The sequence below is a fragment of the Medicago sativa genome, chromosome 7 (assembly GCF_051527215.1).
Source record: "Medicago sativa cultivar Bolivia chromosome 7, Bolivia_mono, whole genome shotgun sequence".
NCBI classification, from domain to species: Eukaryota; Viridiplantae; Streptophyta; class Magnoliopsida; order Fabales; family Fabaceae; genus Medicago; species Medicago sativa.
Genome location: NC_140755.1, coordinates 89,853,732 through 89,874,627, shown reverse-complemented (window position 1 = coordinate 89,874,627; position 20,896 = coordinate 89,853,732). Strand labels below are relative to the sequence as shown.

General features: G+C 32.0%; 2 protein-coding genes across 4 annotated transcripts; one reads left to right on the top strand and one right to left on the bottom strand.

The window, feature by feature from the left end:
- Positions 1–3,421: 3,421 nt before the first annotated feature.
- Positions 3,422–4,691, bottom strand: LOC146910030 (uncharacterized). The gene is made up of 2 exons (XM_085725098.1): positions 4,554–4,691; positions 3,422–4,467 (listed from the first exon to the last, which is right to left on the bottom strand). The coding sequence occupies exon 2, from the start codon at positions 4,460–4,462 to the stop codon at positions 3,692–3,694; it is 771 nt and encodes a 256-aa protein (XP_085581224.1). The 5' UTR covers positions 4,463–4,467; positions 4,554–4,691; the 3' UTR covers positions 3,422–3,691.
- A 9,285-nt stretch (positions 4,692–13,976) lies between these two features.
- LOC146910029 (hyperosmolality-gated Ca2+ permeable channel 1.7-like) lies at positions 13,977–20,676 on the top strand. 3 transcript variants are annotated; one of them, XM_085724975.1, is made up of 12 exons: positions 13,977–14,326; positions 15,102–15,444; positions 15,563–15,718; positions 16,016–16,151; positions 16,764–16,865; positions 17,001–17,120; positions 17,191–17,271; positions 18,180–18,520; positions 18,815–19,060; positions 19,154–19,478; positions 19,725–19,958; positions 20,185–20,676. In XM_085724975.1, exons 2-12 carry the CDS (start codon positions 15,131–15,133, stop codon positions 20,422–20,424), a joined length of 2,295 nt encoding a protein of 764 aa, XP_085581101.1. In that variant the 5' UTR covers positions 13,977–14,326; positions 15,102–15,130; the 3' UTR covers positions 20,425–20,676. The 3 variants fall into 3 exon arrangements, with proteins under 3 accessions (XP_085581101.1, XP_085581102.1, XP_085581103.1); XM_085724976.1 differs by lacking the exon at positions 16,764–16,865 and having other exon boundaries at positions 13,989–14,326; XM_085724977.1 differs by lacking the exon at positions 15,563–15,718 and having other exon boundaries at positions 14,182–14,326.
- The last annotated feature ends 220 nt before the right edge of the window (positions 20,677–20,896 follow it).

Below are 20,896 nucleotides of genomic sequence, written 5' to 3'. Positions count from 1 at the left end.
GACGGAAATTAGTCATTACTAAGCATGAATTTTTTTTACTTATAACACGGTAACCCAAAAAAAAAAATTGAGTTGTACTATTTGGACATGAAGACACTGCAATTCGACAATAATTTGAATAATTACAACAATAATTAGGTTATGTCTCACTAATTGTAGTTAGCTATTTGATTTATGTTATAGAGATTCAACTAAATTTTACGCTGAATGTTGACCGTCTAATAGTAGGCTATCCATTTATCCAGATTTGGAATAAGTTACACTAACCTAAAAATAATTAATTTAAATGACTAATTAATTATGTTTGTATAGAATTAATATAATCAATAATATGTCGTAATACACCAGTCATTGTCTAAAAACACTTAGATGAGAAAATAATTGATTTTTTCAATTTAATCAGAGATCTTGGGTTCGAATTCATTTTTGAGTATGCTACAATGTTAAATATCTTAAAAGTGAACTCTGTCATCTAATGTGATCATACCCGACTTGATAAATTAACCACTGCAAGTGCAGAAGATATTGGTTAAAAAAAACACTAGTCGTTCACAAAACACAAATAATTCATTGTATCTTGTCAAAAAAAATATAATTCATTGTATTTTGACCAAAAAAAGTTTAGTCAAAATTATTATTTATAATAATATTTTTTAAGAAATACTAGTTTTTATTTATAATAAAAGTTTGGTCAAAATTATTATTTATAATAATATATTTTTAAGAAATAGTTTTTTTATTTATAATAATACGTGTATTAGCTCTTTTTCTTTTTTTTGGTCAAGGCGTGTATTAGCTTTTTATTATATAAAAACATAAAAAAAAAAAAGTGTTTGGAGGAAAGAATATTATAAATATATGTTGTGACTTTTTTCTAAGCATTTATATGTTCCAATCCAATAAAGAGTATTTATCAAATGAGTGTCGTTGAAAAAATTGACGAGACATGTTATTTAAATAATTATTCTGGGACAACTTAAAGAACAATTAAAAATGGAGTCCATGTCAAAAAAACAATTGTTCAAATAGCAGAAGGACTCCATTGTACATGGTATAAGGGATTGAAATCTTCCAATAAAGATGGTTAAAGAACAATTGTAGATAGTTAAAGATGGTTAAAGGGATGTTAAAATTTCAATCCATTGTAGATGATATAAAATTTCTTCTAAAAAAAAAAAGTATATAATTTTTTTGTTGATAAAATTTGTATACCTGTTAAGTAAAAAATTTCAAATATAAACGAATTAATCACGTGCCTTTTTTGTGTTGTGACAAATTAATTGTGACTTGCGATTATGTATCTATTTGGCCGTTTCAAAAAAAAAAAAAAATTGTGACTTGCGATTATGTATCTATCTCGTATATTGTGACACATTCCCCTCATAAATGTGATACTTACTATTTTAAGTTTTCATATAAACAAAATCTTTTTTTTTGAAAGAATATAAACAAAAATCTTATAATATCAGATTTTTTTTAACCTTTTAATCAACATACTCCCTCCGTTCCTTTTTAATTGTCACTTTTAAAGAAAAATTTTACTCTTATTTAACCGTCACTTTTAAAGTTCAATGCAACATTAAATGTTGTTTTACCAATATTACCCTTAGATATTTATTGCGGAGAGAGAAACACATGAAATGAAATATTAAATTAATAAGGTCATTATAGTAAAAGTAAAAACAATTATATCAAAAATAGTAACTTTTATTGATTGTCTTGGTTTGTGTAAAATGTTAAAAAGTGACAATTAAAAGGAACGGATGTAGTATGTAATTAAAAAAGTGAGATTATTTTTATACCTAGTTTGATTTTTCTTTTTTCTTTTTGAGGTGACCTAGTTTGCTTTTTATTAACCAAGTAGTACCTTTTTAGAATTTTTTCTTGAACTGTATGTCTACTAGTGTGTAACCCGTGCGATACACGGACAACACAGACGTTGATTAACAACACCAAGGCGAAGGCGTAAGACCCAAACAGACATTAAGACAGCAAGCGTAAGAATGAACAAAAGCCTATCACTTATACACAATTGCACAAAGATTCACAACAACGATACTAATTTGATACAAAAATACAAACGTGTACATCATGAAGTAAACAGCACGACACAGGTCTTAACTCACTCTTATGTCCCTGAGGTCTTAACTCAGTGGTGGGCATCAAGCCAACAGTTGGTCTCACCACTAGAGCAATTGTAGTTCCAATTAGCGCAAGGTAAGACACAGTCGGGTAAGACTCGGGTAAGCCTGTACATGGTTTCTCCGCATTTCTATTGTGTTTAGTATGTCTATTTTTTTTTTTTTGAGCAATTTAGTATGTCTATTTTATCACATTTATAGTATAACATTCGTTTCAATTTAAAATATAAAAACAAAATCAAATAGTTTTGTTTACAATACTATTATTTTGTCATTTTGATTTCTCTCAATAGAGAGAAACAAACGTTTTAACAAAAGAAACAAATTGCTAACTGGTGTATTCATTTACTGTTTACTTTTAATTTATAACTGCTGATAAGAGCAAAATTGGATGGAAAAAAGAACCATGCCAAAATCTTGTGTGTGTGTGTGTGGAAAATTGGAAATGCTTACAGGCTAATATATTCTTGCATTTGCAAGCACAACCTTCCCTGTCAAAAGACATTGTTCTAAAATAAATGTGTAACATCAGTTGTGTGGTTTCGTACAGGCCAATTTGAAGGAATGTGTCAGATGCTTCTTATGTTCTTGAAACCATAGCAGGCATCGACACTTTTGATGAGGCAACTATTGAAGCATCAAAGTATATTCCAGAAGGTGAAGAAAGACGGACTAATAGGAAAGAGAATAGGAGTAGTGAGACGATACTACAATTCTAGAAATGACACTTGTCCAAATAAAACTTTCAAGCTACACCTTAAAACGTTAAGGTAGCTAAAGCATAAAACTATTCTTTGATTCCTATACACAAGCACATAAGGATTCCTATACACAAGGTAACTTCTTTGATTCCTAACTACTTTCAAGCACATAAGGATTCCTATACGAACGTGTCCATCATGAAGTAAATAGCACGACACAAGCAAATAAACAGAGGTAGATGGAAATACAACACACAAACACGCAAACATTTAAAATATAAAAACACAAAAAATCCCACAAAAATATGAACACCAAAAAGGACTTAAACTCATAAACGAACAGTCCTCGACCACCTTTACCAAATCATGAATACCAAAAATCACTAAGTCTGCAGTAGCAAAGCAGCAGCAATAGCATTAACATCAATTTTGAACCACATATCAATATTAGCATCCAAATGAGTATAAGTTTCAAAAGTGAAACTTTGTAAAATTAGCTTCATCTGTTACAATTATCATCATAGGTTTGGAGTGATATGTAATTGTGATTGAACTATAATCAATAACTCTCTGCAACTTGTGAATGATATATACCATCAATATGCTGCATTTAGTTCCAACATTTTCACAATATAAAGGTATCTTCTAAAAATGACATGTCCTAACTACTTATATTCTAATCGAATAAAGGTATCTTCTAAAAATGACATGTACCTATGACATGAGAAAGGCATATTACAATATAAAAAATAGCCATCCAAACAAAAGCAAGTTAACTGAACCACATCACAGGAAACAGTCCACTCCAATCATTGCGTTCCAGAATGCATCACAAAAAGGCATGTGTTTTTAAGTAAAAATAGCATGTAATTGCGATGAATTGATATTTGCATTAACAATATCCGCACGAGAGCCTCTAGGAACAACCGACAATATCTGACGAAAATCACCCCCAAAAACAATTGTCTTTCCACCAAATGGGATGTCGGGAACATGGGATGCATCTTCCCCTTCAGAAGCCGGCTTCATTATATCTCGCAATGACCTGTCAAAAGCTTCAATTGCAAATCTATTTATCATTGTAGCCTCATCCCATATAATAAGACTTGTTCGACGAAGAAGTTGAGCCTTATGACTAATTTTTTTCATTCTACAAAAGGATACTTCAGTCAAGGTCATGGGGATTCCAAACGGAGAATGAGCCGTCCTACCACCAGGCAACAACAACGCTGCAATTCCACTCGAAGCTACATTGAGTACAACCAACCCCTCAAAACGAAAGCGATAAGACAAAGCATTCCACAAATAGGTTTTACCAGTACCACCGTAACCATCAACAAAAAACATAGTACACGTTTCCTTATTCACATCCTCAACAATACGTTCATATGCCAATAGTTGGTCTTCATTCAAATTAGCATAATGTTGATTGTGTAAGGAATGCATTTCATCTTTGTCATATGAGAGTTCATTGGCCAGTAAAATATTATCAAACTCTTCAACATCTCTGCCACTAATCTTTGGCATGCAATCAAATTCACGCAAAGCTTTACCATTGACTCGAAGAATCTTGTCTATCTCCATCAAACACAACTGCTTCAAATCTTCTGTAGATATCATGAAGTCTGCAGTCTTGAAAATAAAAATACATAAATGAATTAGTTGTTCGCGTGAAGTTGAAGAACACTCAAAACAATTCAAACCAACTCACCAGGATTCTTGAGAAATAAGAAGTCGTCTTTTAGAGTATAGAATTATATCAGGCAGAAGCTCCCAAGTCTGCTCCCATACCTTAACCGGATTACTCATGGAGTTTCTAACCAACAAATTAGAAAACAACCTTCGTACAAAGGGTCCTGGATTCATAAAACTTAGAACTTTCCAAGTCCTAACAACCCTAACCTTGATTCTCCAAGCCTCTCTTCCAGATTTGATTTCATACAAGTTATCAAAAGCAGATGCCATAACTCTAAAAACTGATGCAACACTCAAGATGTATTCTCAAATCAGTTAAATAAACGTAAAACGGTGTGAGATGAGAGAAGACAATGAGGGTATTTATAGATGAAGAAAAGGAAGCACAAAACAGATCGATTGGGGGGGGGATGGAAAATTTGAATTCATCGTTAGGGCATAGCACCTAGAAGGATACATCAATAGGAAACTACAGATAGAGATGATGATCAGCTCTCTACCTATGACGTCCATATATATAGCACAGGAAAGAGGCGGTTACCTTCTCCAACTGATGATGTATAATTTGATACCTTTTTTTTTGAAGGAGTATAATTTGGTACTTATACATAGCTTTCTTTGAATTTAATAAATAATAAACAATACACCCTCTAGTCACTAATATAAGCAAAAATTCACTTTTTAAAAACATTCAATTAATGATGTATGTGGTCTTTATTATATGTCACATACATCATTACTTGAATATATCTAAAAAGTGGATTTTTTCTTATATTAGTGACCAGAGGGTGTATTAAATAACGAATGATCCCTTTATAACAAATGAATAATTTTTGCTTATCATTGCATTGAAACTAAAAGTGACACTTATTTTAAAACACAATTTTTTTATTAAAATGACACTTATTTTTAAACAGAGATGGTAATCAATAATTTTTTTTAGTAGTGTCAAACCTTTTTTATAGGTAGTGAGTAATCAATAAATTAATATAACTAATGTAAAAAGCAAATAAATAAATCAATAAAACACTCTATGTGCTAGGTTCCAATACACTCCACACGTTTGGCTTGGAGGCAACTAAAAACAAAGATATCACGGAAAGTATTAGCATATAGATAGCACATAGATCATAGATCATATACGTGTGAAAACTTATGGAAGGGATAAAAGATCTCTCATCAGACTTGCCTATCAGATTTACTTTGAAAAGTGCAACTAAACATATTTTATAGCATTATACTTGTACTTATCCTTGCTAAAAGACAAAAACGTCCCATTAGATTGGATGAACAGTGTATGGGAGTGAAAAACATCACGTAGCATTAAATACAGGACCATGAGAAGCCTTAGAGGAAGGTGTGAACAGTTCTCTAAAATTTTACTCAATATTGGGTATATTGATTCGCTTAGAAAAAATGTATATCTCTTATACTTGTGACATGCGATCATGTATTTTTCTTCTTTTTCTTTTTATTTTTTGAACTGATCATGTACTATCTTGTGACAGATCCTCCTTACTTTACATTTTCATGTTGAATAAAATTGCATAATATTAATATCATTTTTTTTCCGTTTCAATATCAGATTTATTTTAATTTCTTAATCAATTTTAAGGTAAACAAATAAGATGTTTTTAAAGAAGGTAAAAAAAAAAGATAATTTGTATATTGTGAACACCATATTTAATTTTTTTTAAAAAATCAATCTTATAAATATGCATGGGCGGTTCTATGGCCCGGTGACCCCAGGCTCCGGCCCAAATTTTTTGCAATTTCTTATGTAAATCCCTATGAATTTCTTGTATAAACCTTTATAAATTGGACAATTTCTTTAATTTCTTTTATTATTTGCTTGCAATTTCTTATGTAAGCCCCTATAAATATGTTGCAAAATTTTTTCGCCCGAACTTTACAATAATCCTGGCTTTGCCACCATGAATATGCTCGTAAAATTTAATGTGAACACCTTTATTATTGATATTTAAGAACTTTATTTTTTACTATTAGAGATGGACACTATAAGAAAGATGCAGCAATACAAGGAATTTTAGCTTTTTACAAATAGATTTTTATAGTATAATATATTTTTGCTTATAATTGTTTAACAAAGAATTTTTTAAAGAAAACTTCAAATGAAAATTTCATTTAAATATCTTATCTAAAAATGTCATTCTAAATATTTCATCATTTTTTATAATTTTTTTCTATGATAGAATTTTAAATGAGTAAATAGTCAATTACCCCCCTGAAATTGTAAGTTTCATCAATTATCCCCCTAAAATTAACAAAACTTCAATTACCCCCTGAAATTGCACAACGTTAATTAATTTACCCCATCCGTTAAATTTTTCTGTTAATGAACATGACGTTTTGCAAATACCCCCTGAAATTTTGCACTTATGTGCAAAATGCCCCCTAAACTTGAAAAATTTTATATTTTTTTCTTATCCTTAAAAGTGATTGCAAAAAATTTATATATTTTTTTCTTATAGTTATGGGTCATTGTTGTTCCAATAACCATCATACAAAAAACTCACATATGGTGTTCCTCTGCACATATCAATTGATGCCTTTTCATCAAAAAAAATCAATTGATGCCAAAATTGATGGTTTTTTTTTTTGGTAAATAGAGAAAACAAAAAGGAGAAAACAAAAAGAAAACTAGACTACGGCCTTAAGAACTGCACTCTAGATGCATCAGCAAGAAGTAAAGCTTCCAAGCTTGGGAGGGGGTTCTCCAAAATTGAAGGTTTGAGCATGAACAATATATTTTAATTGATTTTATCTAATTTAAATTTGTCTCACTCATTAATGTTCTGAGAAAACTATAATAGGTTCACTCAATTTGGCCACACGTGGTAAACAATTTTTATTTTTTTACCAAACGAATCGACGATATTACTTATACATATTAGCATTTGATATTAATATTGGCATAACAATGAGTTACATATTTTAACATGAGTGTGTGATGTATATCCTAATGATTCTTTCAAAATATGTTTATAGTCCATGGTGGCTTTAACCACTAAACTTTAAAATATTTGATCAGACAAGGTTTAAAGAAGTTTGATTGCCATAAACTATGGATTGGAAACATATCTTAGATCACATTTTATGAACAGCTAACATACTTAGCAAGTTTATATAAATTTTCAAATTCAGGGGGCATTTTGCACATAAGTGCAAAACTTCAGGGGGGTATTTGTAAAACGTCCTGTTGACTAACAGAAAAATTTGACGGAGGGGATAAATTGATTAACGTTGTGCAATTTCAGAGGGATAATTGAAGTTTTGTTAATTTCAGGGGGGTAATTGACGAAACTTACAGTTTCAGGGGGGTAATTGACTATTTACTCAATTTTAAATAATCTCTAAAGTAAGAAGCTATTTCAAATAGATTTTCATAAAAATCATTTTTAAAAGATATTTTTTTAAATTTTTTTACGATATAAAATATCTAACAATGAATATTTAAGTTAATGGATATCAAAATCTCTATTTTAACTCATAACAAATAATTTTAAAATAACTTTTACTATTTTTAAGTATATTTCCATAAAATCATTCTTAAATACATAAATAAAATCGACTTTTTTAAATCTATAACAAATGAACTCAGTTTGTAAGCACAAAATTCATCTTCGAATATTGATTTATGGGATAATTTTATCCTCCAGAAACTGTCTTTGAATCATTTAAAATCTCACCGTGTGTGCAGGGAGCTTTTCTCCGTACGCTACGTATGTCTTCACTCTTCAGTACTTGTCAACTGTTGGCGTACTGTACTTCAAACCAAAAAAAAAAGGACAAAATATTTAATATTTTAGTGCATGAGAAAAGGAATGTGGAGTGCGATACAGTGGAAAAACTGATAAATTTGATAATAAATGTAAGTATACAAATATATAAGAAAAATACTACAACTATCAATGGAGAATTCATGCCTAATCAATTTAACCAAAATGGTAAAAAGAGGAGAGAATAATAGATCTATGAAAGACTAGAAATCAGGGCACAATCAATACCACGTTCTTCACTCTAGTCCAATCAACATCAACATAAAATAAGGGGAGAGATGTGTACAAATGAATGAACTGGACATTACAAAACTTGCCATGCAAGACCATCACCTTCCTCTTTACGGTACCAGTATTGTCAAGTGAATGAAAGTGTAAATTTTCAATTGATTGAATAAGAAAGTACATCAAGTATTCATACATTGTTGATATTATACTGCCATCTATCATGTACTATCTTAGATTTGTACTACACTATTGTACTTGTACTACAAGCTACTGCTATTTACATTCTCATTTCCCTTATTTTGCTCATGGTGCAATATCCCTCCACAAGTTGGAGGTTGGCAGATATCTACAATACTCAATTTGGATAGTAGAGCATTGGGTCGAGGAAGCAAAAACTAGGTAAATAATTCAACTAATTAATCTTTGGAGGAAACTGGTAACAATTTAAGAATGTCAGCTTGTAATTTCTCTCTAACATTGTGACAGTTTATTTCAAGATGTCCGGTCCTTTCATGAAAGACAAGGTTGGCAGCTATATGGACAACACTTTGATTGTCATGGTAGAGAACATGAATCTTGGTGCATTGAACTTGTAAGACCTTCAATAGACAGAGATGATATAACATTTAATTTGGTTCAGTGTGCTTGTAAAGTGGAAGCGTAACATAAGCAACTAAAAATTTTAAAGAGATTTTTTTTTAGGAATGGTATTAAATAAAGTTTGAAAAGGAGATTTGTGTTGCAATAGAGGTGTGGTAACTCTATTGATTAAGACCACAACATGAATAACAACATAGAACCAAAATGACTTAGGTAATTTGGATTGAAACATAAGGGTTCTTCCAACATTGAGGATTTGTTGGTATCTCTTCTCAACACGACCATTTTGATGTGGGGTTTTTACACATGATTTTTTTTTTTTATTTTTTTATGAATGAGACATTTAGAAGCATAAAATTTTGGAAGAGAAAGCACTGGGTCATTATTAGATTTGATAGTTTTGGGAGTAATGCGATTTTTTTTAATGTATTTTGGGAGTAATGTGATGTTGAGTTTCAATCATATGGTGACAAATTTTTTGACATGATTGGACACTTTAATTAAAGATTTTAGTAATAAAAGCTAGACAAATCTACTATAGTAGGAAAATGTTGATCACCATGTGTAGATGGAACAAAAATGAATAATGTTTCTTTGACACCCCTTTTTTCAACATTGTTGTTATACATGTGGATGTCATCTTTGTAATTTTGTTAAAAATCAAGGGGTAAAATCAGGATTTCACATACCCATTTTTTCTCACCCTACAAGAACTCTCTCTTATCATTTTCTATGAACTCTCTCCCTCCTCCAGCCCCCCTCTTGCCATCGCCGCCCTCTGATTGCCTTGCCGCCACCGCCTTCTCCTTGCTTGCCTCCATCCTTAGCTTTTGACTCTCCCTCCCCCCCCCCTCTCTCTCTCTCTCTCTCTCTCTCTCTCTCTCTCTCTCAGATTTACCCAAATCAAAAAAAGAAACCTGACCCTACCCTCCACTACCAACCAACATTGCTCTCTGTTTCTCCTCCTCCCTCCACCGCCTCTGTTATGATCTCGTTGTTGTCTCCTCCAAAATGCGAACACCAACAATATTTTGGTATATCAAAGTGTCTTTGACGAAGATCATGACGATGGGCCAGGTTTTGGCGATGACGTTCGGGTGGTGGCACAGATGTGACGAGAGGACGAGAACAAAGGGACAATGGTCGACAAAATAGGCGACGATGAATAGAAATCGAAGCCTATGAAGAGTGACTGTAGATGGCTGAGGGTTAGAGAAGAGAGAAGAACAATGTTTTTGTTTTGCTTTGTTTTTTTTTTTTTTTTTTTTGAGTTGACTTATTTTTAATATTAATTTTGACAAGTAGAGCGTATAAAAGAGAGGGATGATGCCACATGTGGTTGTTCATGTACCAGTCTAAACAAAAATAGGACCCAAAATGTTAAGATCAAACATAACACAACATGAGATATTAATATTATATTAACCGCAAATTATACGAGATGAATTGTTATTTAATACCTTCAATAGATAACAAAGAAGGATCATGGGAGGTGCATGACCGAAGGTGTGACTTGATGGGCTGCTCAGCTTCAGGAGATACTCCCTCCGTCCTAGATTATAAGCAAAAAAAAAAATTCATTTTCTTTGTCCCAAATTATAAGCAAAAAAGACCAACTTTATCATATTTAATTATGTTTTTTCAAAAAATTATCTTTTCCAAAGGAAAATTAAATGTAAAGTGCATCCAATTTGCTCTCTTTTTCATTTTCTCTATAATCAACTACCAATGAAAATTGTTTTTACATCTTCCTATAAAACTTATTTCAAAGATAACACAAAAAACTATGTTACAAACTACTATATTTTAGTTTTCTTAACAAGTGTGATTTATTTTTTTTGCTTATAATATGAGAATGGGACGGAGGGAGTACATGGTTTTAAACATATGCTTCCTATAGCTCCTTAACTATTACCTTTTTCATCCTATAACTTTCTCATGCGCCTTATTTTTTTTTACGAAAATGTTCATTAAAATTTCGAATTCTAATATTCTATAATTCTAAAGAGATTTTCCCCTATTTTGGGGAGAAAAATAATAATTTTTTCATTAATTCGGATTTCATAATCCGTACACCCACAAAAATAGGGCGTGATCCTTGCTTTTTTCTGATTATACAATCCGAAGTCTCTATACACTCCTCTTGTGCCAATAATTTAGTAGAAAATGGTTCAGATTATATAATCTGAACCATATTATCGCAAATACTGAGTGTGTTTGTAACTTGGATAACCAGTTTAAGAACCATATTGAGCGTGTTTATAAAATTTATTAGAAAGAGAAAGTGTGTGTGCAAAAAATATGAATTTATCAGTAGATTAAAATGCAAATATAATTGAAAAAAACCTTAAAAAATCCATTTTCTTAATTCAAGAGTATTATTCTGAAACATTAATAATTAAAAAGAAATAAACGACCATCAAGTAGATTGGAACTCAACAAATAAACTCTAACAACCAAGTTAAAATTGTAAAAAAAATAAATAAATCATACTAATCGATAATTAACGACCATCAAGTAGATTGGAACTCAACAAATAAACTCTAACAACCAAGTTAAAATTGTAAAAAATAAAATAAAATAAATCATACTAATCGATAATTAATTGAAAAAAACCTTAAAAAATCCATTTTCTTAATTCAAGAGTATTATTCTGAAACGATAATAATTAGAAAGAAATAAACGACCATCAAGTAGATTGGAACTCAACAAATAAACTCTAACAACCAAGTTAAAATTGTAAAAAAAATAAAAAATAAATAAATCATACTAATCGATAATTAACGACCATCAAGTAGATTGGAACTCAACAAATAAACTCTAACAACCAAGTTAAAATTGTAAAAAATAAAATAAAATAAATCATACTAATCGATAATTAATTGAAAAAAACCTTAAAAAATCCATTTTCTTAATTCAAGAGTATTATTCTGAAACGATAATAATTAGAAAGAAATAAACGACCATCAAGTAGATTGGAACTCAACAAATAAACTCTAACAACCAAGTTAAAATTGTAAAAAATAAAATAAAATAAATCATACTAATCGATAATTAAAATAATTAATTCGTTATTTTTTTTTTGGGTTTTTTGGGTGGTGGCCGGGGTTCGAACCCCCGACCTTACATATTTTATGCATTGTCCCTACCAACTGAGCTAAGCTCACGAGGACCAAGACTCGTTACTTTGATAAAACTATACGTAAGAAAATATTTTGAGTGTAATTTTTTTATGGATAATGCTCAATACAGCGAAAGTAATTTCACGAGAAAAACACGAATGTGAAAAATCTTGCTTCATTACTCTAATTAAGCCTACCTACTTCACCGTTCAATCTTCATGACACAAGAAAATTTCTACAGGCACTAACCATCACTCATTCTAATTAGAGAAATGATATTTTGACAACTATTTTTTGATAACTTTTAGACAACTTTCTCTCTCATACTCACATGATGTTGTTATCCTCTCTCTTTCTTTTTCTCTCTCCATTGTTTTCGACCAATAAAAAGTGAGAAAAACAAGGTTGTCAACAAAGTTGTCATCAAATGGATGTCAAAATATCATTACTCTTCTAATTAACAAAGTAAGACATCTTGTCCAAACAATATCAACACCTTTAGCTTAAACATATGTTGTGTGTTGTTTGTTACTGTCCTTGACTTTTCCTTTTGAGAAATGATATTCTAACAACCATTTTGTGACAACCTATGTGACAACTTTATCTCTCATACTCACATTATCTTTTTGCTTTCTCTCTCTATTGCTTTGCTTTCCGTGTCACTATCTACTTTTTCTTTGAAAATTGGTGGTTGTCACAAAAGTTGTTGATTTTTTGTTGTTAGAATATCATTGCTCTTTCCTTTTTTATGTTGGTCTTAAATGATCATGTATTGGTTCTATATCATTATATATACACATACTCCCTCCGGTCATATTTATAAGCAAAAAATAACTTTTTAGATTCATTGAATAAATAATGTATTTGGTCTATAAATGTGACCAAATACATTAATTATTGAATAAACCTAAAAAGTTATTTTTTACTTATAAATATGACCGGAGGGAGTATGTAATAAGCTCTCTTGTTATGGTTAAATATGATTGGTTTTAAAAATGAGTAGGTAGAGAAAAGGTTGTTTGATAGAAGTGATAGAGTCGGTTCAATGCTCTGCAGGCAATTGTTCCAATAAAAAGTGGAGAGAGTGGTGTGGCTGTGGCAAGCTGTTACTTGTGCAACTAGTTTTCATAACTTTTACTCCCTCCGTCCTTTAATGTAACCCCCCTTTATATTTTTCACATTTTTTAAGAAAAGTTATCAGTGTAATTAATGTGTCTGTTTTGTGTATTAATATTACCAAATTATCCTTTGTTTGTATGTGTATTAAATTTGACTATTCATATTTCAAGACAAGTTAGTAGTATTAATTAGGGGTATGTTTAGGAAAAAAATAATAATAAATGCATCTAGTAATTTGAAAAGGGTGTTACATTTAGGGACAAAAATAAAATCAAATGGGTGGTTACATTATATGGAATTGTCAATCGTGATACTTTCGCGAGGATTTTCTTCGCGAGAAATAGCACTGCCCTTTTTTTATGGGTCTTGTTATCTTGTGCCCTTAGGGCACAAGTTAAGGAATCCAAAACTAGAAATTTTTTATGGAAAAGAGTAAAACTTTGATTTTAAAAAGTTGAATGCACAACTTTTAAGACAACCATTTCTATTTTAAATTCCTTAACATATGCCTTTGGGCACATGTTAACATTTTCCTTTTTTTATATATTTGAAGTCGGTCGGTCTGTCTTATTTAGAAGGTTTGAAAAAGGGTGGTAGGTAGGAATGAATGAGAGAGAAGTCCGAAGGTTTTGGCGCTCTGCACCGTACACTCAAACAACGAACGGTAACCATTGCCGCCTTCTTTCTTCGCTCTCAACATTTCTGCATTTCATTTCATTTCATTGCTCTCTCTCTCTCTCTCTCTCTCTCTCTCTCTCTCTCTCTCTCTCTCTCTTAACGTTGAGAAGAACCAATCACCAAAATTAACTACAACATTCGCTTCAATCCTGTTTTCATTTTCCCGCCAAATCAAACATGCCTTCAACTTTCCGACGAAGAAGAAGATTAGCACCGTGAATTTCTTCCATATAAAACAAACGGTTTGTTTCTGTATTGCATTTCACATTTCAATCTCATTTTCTAGATTTTCTTTTTATGCTTATTTTCAAATTTTAGAAAATGCCTTAGCAAAAATAGTTTGATTATGTTTTGTTCGCATTGAGATGGCAGAATATACGATCATAAAAATTTAATTAGACGCTTGAATGCTTGAATATACATAAATGAATTGAGCATTGATCCTTGTATGTAAGGCTATAATTTAATTTATAGATAACGCAACACTTTTCCGCGTTTTAAATTTGAAATGTGAAGAACAAATTTTGGATGGTTCGGTGTAGAAATTAGTTAGAAAACTGTTTTTATTCAATTCAATGCGGGATAAATGCTATATAAATAACTTTTTTTTAAGGAATTATATAAATAATGTTGAATGTCACGAAAATTGTTTCGTGATCTTCTCAGAAATGCAATTATGAAAACATGTAACCATATTATTCACTACATGCTCTGTGATTTCTGACAAAGATATTTGTTAATTGGTTAATTCATTATTTGTAAGTGTCTTGTGAAAGATTGAATCATCGGTCTATGAGGTGTGAGCTCAGTGGTAAGAGTTTGTAACCTCCTTGAACGAGTTATATCAGCGTTATTAATAATAATTCCACCTTTCTAATTTAAAAAAAAAAAACATTTCTAATATAATATATTATAATTACAATGTTAGGATGAATATTGCCTGAAATGAATTTAGAAGTCTTGCTATTTGAAAATTGGAAAGCCAATTTTATTACTTATTTTTTAAAATATGTGTAGGTTAAAGCGTGCTTTAAAAGGAGAAGAAAATGGCGACTCTAGCCGACATTGGTGTTTCTGCTGGCATCAATCTGTTTTCCGCAACCATGTTCCTTTTGGCGTTTGCAGTGTTGCGACTTCAGCCTTTTAATGATAGGGTTTACTTCCCAAAATGGTATCTGAAGGGGATAAGAAGCAGCCCAACGAATTCCAGATCAATTGTCAAGAAATTTGTTAACCTTGACTTTGGGACCTACATTAGGTTCCTCAATTGGATGCCTGCAGCATTGCATATGCCTGAACCTGAGCTTATTGATCATGCAGGCCTTGACTCAGCCGTCTTTATTCGGATTTATATTCTTGGGTTAGTTAACGTGCACCCAGTTTCCATTTAATGGTTTAAATTACTGTCAAGATTTGAGTGTTCGTGACTGCAATTTCAAACCTTTCTGTTTTCTAATATTTAGTCATTTAATGTACAGCGTCAAAATATTTGTCCCAACTACCCTACTGGCTTTTATAGTTTTGGTTCCCATTAACTGGACTGGAAAAACTTTGGAAGCACCAGCAGCCAAGGGTTTGACATTTAGCGATATTGACAAGCTTTCAATATCGAACATTCCATTTGGATCAAAGAGGTGCGCTAATCCATTTCACAAAGTTGTTCAAGCTCTATGTAACTCACCTTTTCCCTAACACACCACAAATATTATTGAGAATTGAAGGAGTTATATATTTTGCTCGTAAATAGTACATTGTAAATTTGATTTTTGTCTTTTATTCTAGACAAACCAATTAAGAGTCTGAGATCCGAATAATAACTGAATTGACTTCTTTTGTCATAATAGAGTTTTAGACTCCTTGTATCACGAATCTTGATATATAATCTGGCTGCTTCATACTATATGTTACAAATTTCACATCATTTTGTTCAGGTTTTGGGCGCATATTGGTATGTCGTATGTCTTCTCAGCTTGGACATGCTATAGTCTTTACAAGGAATACATGATTATTGCAACAATGAGATTGCGATTTTTGGCATCTGAACGTCGTCGTCCAGATCAATTTACTGTAAGTCTTTATAAGGAAAACATGATTATTGCAACAATGAGATTGCTTCTCTTCCCTTCATAGGTAAAACATGCATAGCAATGTTAATTAGAATGCTTTGGAGTTTATTAGTTCGGAAAAGATGATTAAGTGATGCTCTTACTGCAGAACATTAAATACATTTGAAACTCTAAGATAGACCAGTTGTATTCGTCAAGCTCTATACGCAAAAGGGAAATATTGAAAGTTCTTTTTTTTTTTTTTTTTTTATGGGATGCGCAAAGGATGTGCCTATATGTGATTGTGTGTGTGTGCCTATATGTGATTGTGTGTGTGTGTGTGTGTACACATATGCAAGGGAAATAGTAGTAATAGCAAATCCTTTTCCGTACTTGTGACAATAATGAGAACAGTTAGACTAGTTATCAGCTTGTGAAACTATTCTATGGTTTTTTATGGGGCCACTTTCCAATGGAGTTTTGGGTTGCGGCTTTCATATCTCAGTTGTATATTAGCATTACTTTCTGTTACTGCAAGAACTGAGCAGATAGCTTCAGCCAATTTTGAGTTGTCCTTGAGCAAGCTGAATGTTGTTTGTTAGTAATCACTTCTTTTCTTTCTTTTATTCCATAGGTCTTGGTTAGGAATGTTCCCCCAGATATGGATGAATCAGTCAGTGAACACATTGAACATTTTTTTTACGTCAACCATCCTGATCACTATCTGATGCATCAAGTATGTTGACACCATCTGTAATTTTATTTAGATTTTCTTTTGCGAATCAAAGACTTTCTGTTATGAATCTTGAACTAGCATTATTTTTGTGATTTCCTGTGGTCTAACATGTGATTAATTTCTTCTGAATTATAGGTTGTTTATAATGCAAACATGCTTGCATCAATAGTTGCAGAGAAGAAGAGATTGCAAAACTGGCATGTTTACTATCATAACAAATATGAAAGAGACCCTTCAAAGAGACCAACTACTCGGGTAGCTTTCTTTTCAGGAAAAGTTCATTTTATTGTATATTTCACAATTTGATATCTTACTATGTATATAGACAGGTATGATGGGTCTCTTGGGGACTAAAGTTGATGCCATTGATTACTATACTGCAGAGATTGAGAAGTTGAGCGAACAAGTAAGTAGTGCCACTTTTGTTAGTATATTTTGTTCAGATTTTATTATCCATTCATTTACATGACCATATAACGCATTGACTTATAGATGTGTGGAACTAAGCAGAATATAATAAATTAAAATTACCATATCATTGTCAAAACATTTTATGATGAAATGGAGTGAATTTTCGATTCTTTTATTTGGGAAGTGAACAAATTGATAAGAGTGGTTCTATAGATATTTGATAGATTACAATATAAAACATTTCATTGGTTTCATCTCATTCCATTTTATTTTAAACCAATCCAAACAATGAGAAATAATTCTATTCCATTTTATTTTGCGACATTCCCTTAATCTAAATATAGCCTTCTAATATTCAGAAGTATAATCAAAATATGGCAGTTTGTTATCATTTTTACTTCATCACTGGATAAAATGGATATGCAGATCAGTTAGGCAAGTAGTTCAAGACATTTTGGGTTTTTTAATTTCATTCTATGCTCTCGTTTTGCACGCTAATTAGGTTGGCTCGTAGTTGATTATTATTTAGGTTGTCTCGCTAGTTATGTTGGTCATCTCCTTGTTCTACAGATTGTAAACGGCCAGTATACTTTACGTTCTCTCTAGCAGTAACTCATAAAGTAAACACATGGCTAGTCTATTAACTGTTATAATCTCAAGAGCGACTGCTACTTGAGCTTTTAGCTGTCATAATATGAATGTTTAAGGGCATGATAATGTGAGGCTACAATTTGGAAAAAAGTGAAGGAGAAGAATAGAAGGATAGCCATTCATGATATCAATAGTTAGTCATAACAGATTAGATACCTGTTGTTAAATTTTCCCATTCGCTTTTACTTGTGTGCCCGCTTATAATATCTTCATTTGTTATAAACGAACAATTTCAGTGTTCATTTTCAACAGGAAGCTGAAGAAAGAGAAAATGTTATAAACGACCCCAATGCTATTATCCCTGCAGCATTTGTTTCATTCAAAACCCGATGGGGGGCGGCTGTATGCGCTCAAACTCAACAAACTAGTGATCCTACCATTTGGCTGACAGAATGGGCTCCAGAGCCTAGGGATGTCTACTGGGAAAATCTTGCAATTCCATATTTTGACCTGAATCTTAGAAGATTGCTCACGACTGTCTCTTTGTTTTTCCTTACTTTCTTCTTTATGATACCTATAGCCTTTGTCCAATCTTTAGCTAACATTGAGTCAATCAAGAAGGTCCTTCCTTTCTTGAAATCAATAATTGAAAAGTAAGTGCTTTCAATCTTATATAGTACAAGTTAATTAGCATACTAATTTTGTACTCTAAATTGCCAATTAATCTCTTCATGACCCCTAAATGCTTACCATCTGAATAATTTGGAAAACGTTGTCTAATTCCCCTCGAACAAAGTAACATAATACATTTTTGCCTTCTTCATATTACTTAAGGGAATTATCATCAACAAGGATAATTACTGTTGTGGTTTCCTTTTTTCATTGCTGAAATGGAATGTACGGCATCTTTATGTCATTCTGTAGAGTAATGGAGTTACTCATTGCAGGCCATCTGTAAAGTCTGTTATTCAAGGATTTCTGCCAGGGCTAGCATTAAAATTATTTCTCATATTGCTTCCAAGTGTCCTCATGGCAATGTCCAAAATAGAAGGTTACTCATCGCTCTCTGTTTTGGAACGGAGATCAGCTTCAAAATACTACTTGTTTGTTCTCGTCAATGTGTTCCTTGGAAGCATTGTAACAGGAACGGCATTTCAGCAACTCGAGCATCTTATCAATGAACCCTCTTCAGAGTAGGCTCTGAGCTTGATGAGTTTAGACAGCTTTCATTTCGGCACTAAGATTGACAACAACTGACATGATGTTTCTATTAACAATATTTGCAGGTTCACAAAAACTGTTGGCAGTACAATCCCCATGAAAGCCACATTTTTCATGACATACATTATGATAGACGGGTGGGCTGGAATAGCTGGAGAAATCCTCAGGTTATCTTCGTTAATCACGTTCCACCTTAAAAACACATTTTTAGTGAAAACGGAGCAAGACAGACAGAATGCTATGGATCCCGGTAGCTTGAATTTTGCTATATCTGAACCTCGAATCCAGTTATATTTCATGCTGGGGCATGTCTATGCTCCAGTCACACCTTTACTTCTTCCCTTCATTGTAGTCTTCTTTGCTTTTTCCTACATGGTCTATCGGCACCAGGTGAGTTCTGAATAGAGTTTGCTACATATTTTGTTCCTTGATAAATGCATATCTAAACAAGAAATAAAGAGGAATCTTATGACCGAACTGACATTTAGTATACTGTTTTATTGCTTCACGTATTGTATTACTATTAAACTATTTCACCACTTTTTTCCACATAAACATACTAACTTATTAAGCAGATATATATCATCATTTTGTTTCTGATTATGCTTGATTAGTGGTTCCTTTTCTTGTCACAAGATTATCAATGTGTATAACCAGCAATACGAGAGTGGAGCAACGTTTTGGCCAGATGTCCACCGTCGAGTAGTTATCGGCTTGATTATATCTCAAATTCTTCTGATGGGATTGCTTAGTACAAGAGGTACAAGTAAGTCGACACTATTACTTATTGCGCAACCTGTCTTGACAATCTGGTTCCACATATATTGCAAAGGGCGCTTCGAATCTGCATTCGTAAAATACCCCCTAGAGGTTGGTTAAGCAGTTACCATTTCCATATATTAAATATTGTGTATGTTAGTTAACTTAAGACCAAAAACAAGGTTTTAAATTGTGTGATTTTTAATATAGAGAAGAACTGGTTGATGTCATGCGGCTTCAATCACCGCTCTATTGAGAGTGAACATAGTTGACATCAGATATTAATGTTAGTCTAGTATTTGACCTCATTAGTCTGATATATGAGATTTGATGACAGGATGCCATGGTGAAAGATACACTTGAACGGGCTATTGAACCAAACTTGAACCTGAGACATTATCTTCAGGATGCATACGTACACCCAGTTTTTAAGGGTGATGAGTTTGAACAACAAGTGAACATTGATGATGAAGAGGAGAATCCTCTTATTCAGACAAAGAGAGCTTGTCGGAGTAGCAAGCCAGAATCTGATAATGAAGCTAGCAGTGCAGCCAGTTCTACAACAGTAGCTATGTGAGATTCCAATAAATGGCCATGGAGTAAAGTATAACATGAAGCAATGCCTACAACCAATTGCATCATTCATACTATTGGATATATTTCCAGCTCCAAGTAACATTTTGTTGCTCTTTAATTGCCAAGGAAAAATGTTGTTTGTTGTATATACACGTCTGTAAGTATTTATTTTATTTTGTTGTTGTAATTAATGTAGAAAATACTGTGTTCAGTGTAGATAAACTTTGAAAAGTATGTATATTTGATTGACCGATATAGCAGAATCAGAATCAACATTTTTTTTTTGGTACAAAGGAAAATCAATATCTTTATGATAAGAAAAAAATGTTATTTGGACAACAAAAATGTTGTTCAACACCGTACATTTATACGGATTGCATACGGAAAACACAATAATAAAATGAAAAATAGTTGTCCCAAAATAATTGTATAAATATTATTTCTCATAGGTCTATTACATCAATCTCTCTATT

Coding starts and splice junctions, on each gene's coding strand:
- LOC146910029 (XM_085724975.1), top strand. CDS start 15,131: ATGGCGACTCTAGCCGACATTGGTGTTTCTGCTGGCATCAATCTGTTT. Junction 16,152..16,763: donor GTCGTCCAGATCAATTTACT/GTAAGTCTTTAT, acceptor TTTATTCCATAG/GTCTTGGTTAGGAATGTTCC. Junction 19,959..20,184: donor TCGTAAAATACCCCCTAGAG/GTTGGTTAAGCA, acceptor ATTTGATGACAG/GATGCCATGGTGAAAGATAC.
- LOC146910030 (XM_085725098.1), bottom strand. CDS start 4,462: ATGATATCTACAGAAGATTTGAAGCAGTTGTGTTTGATGGAGATAGAC.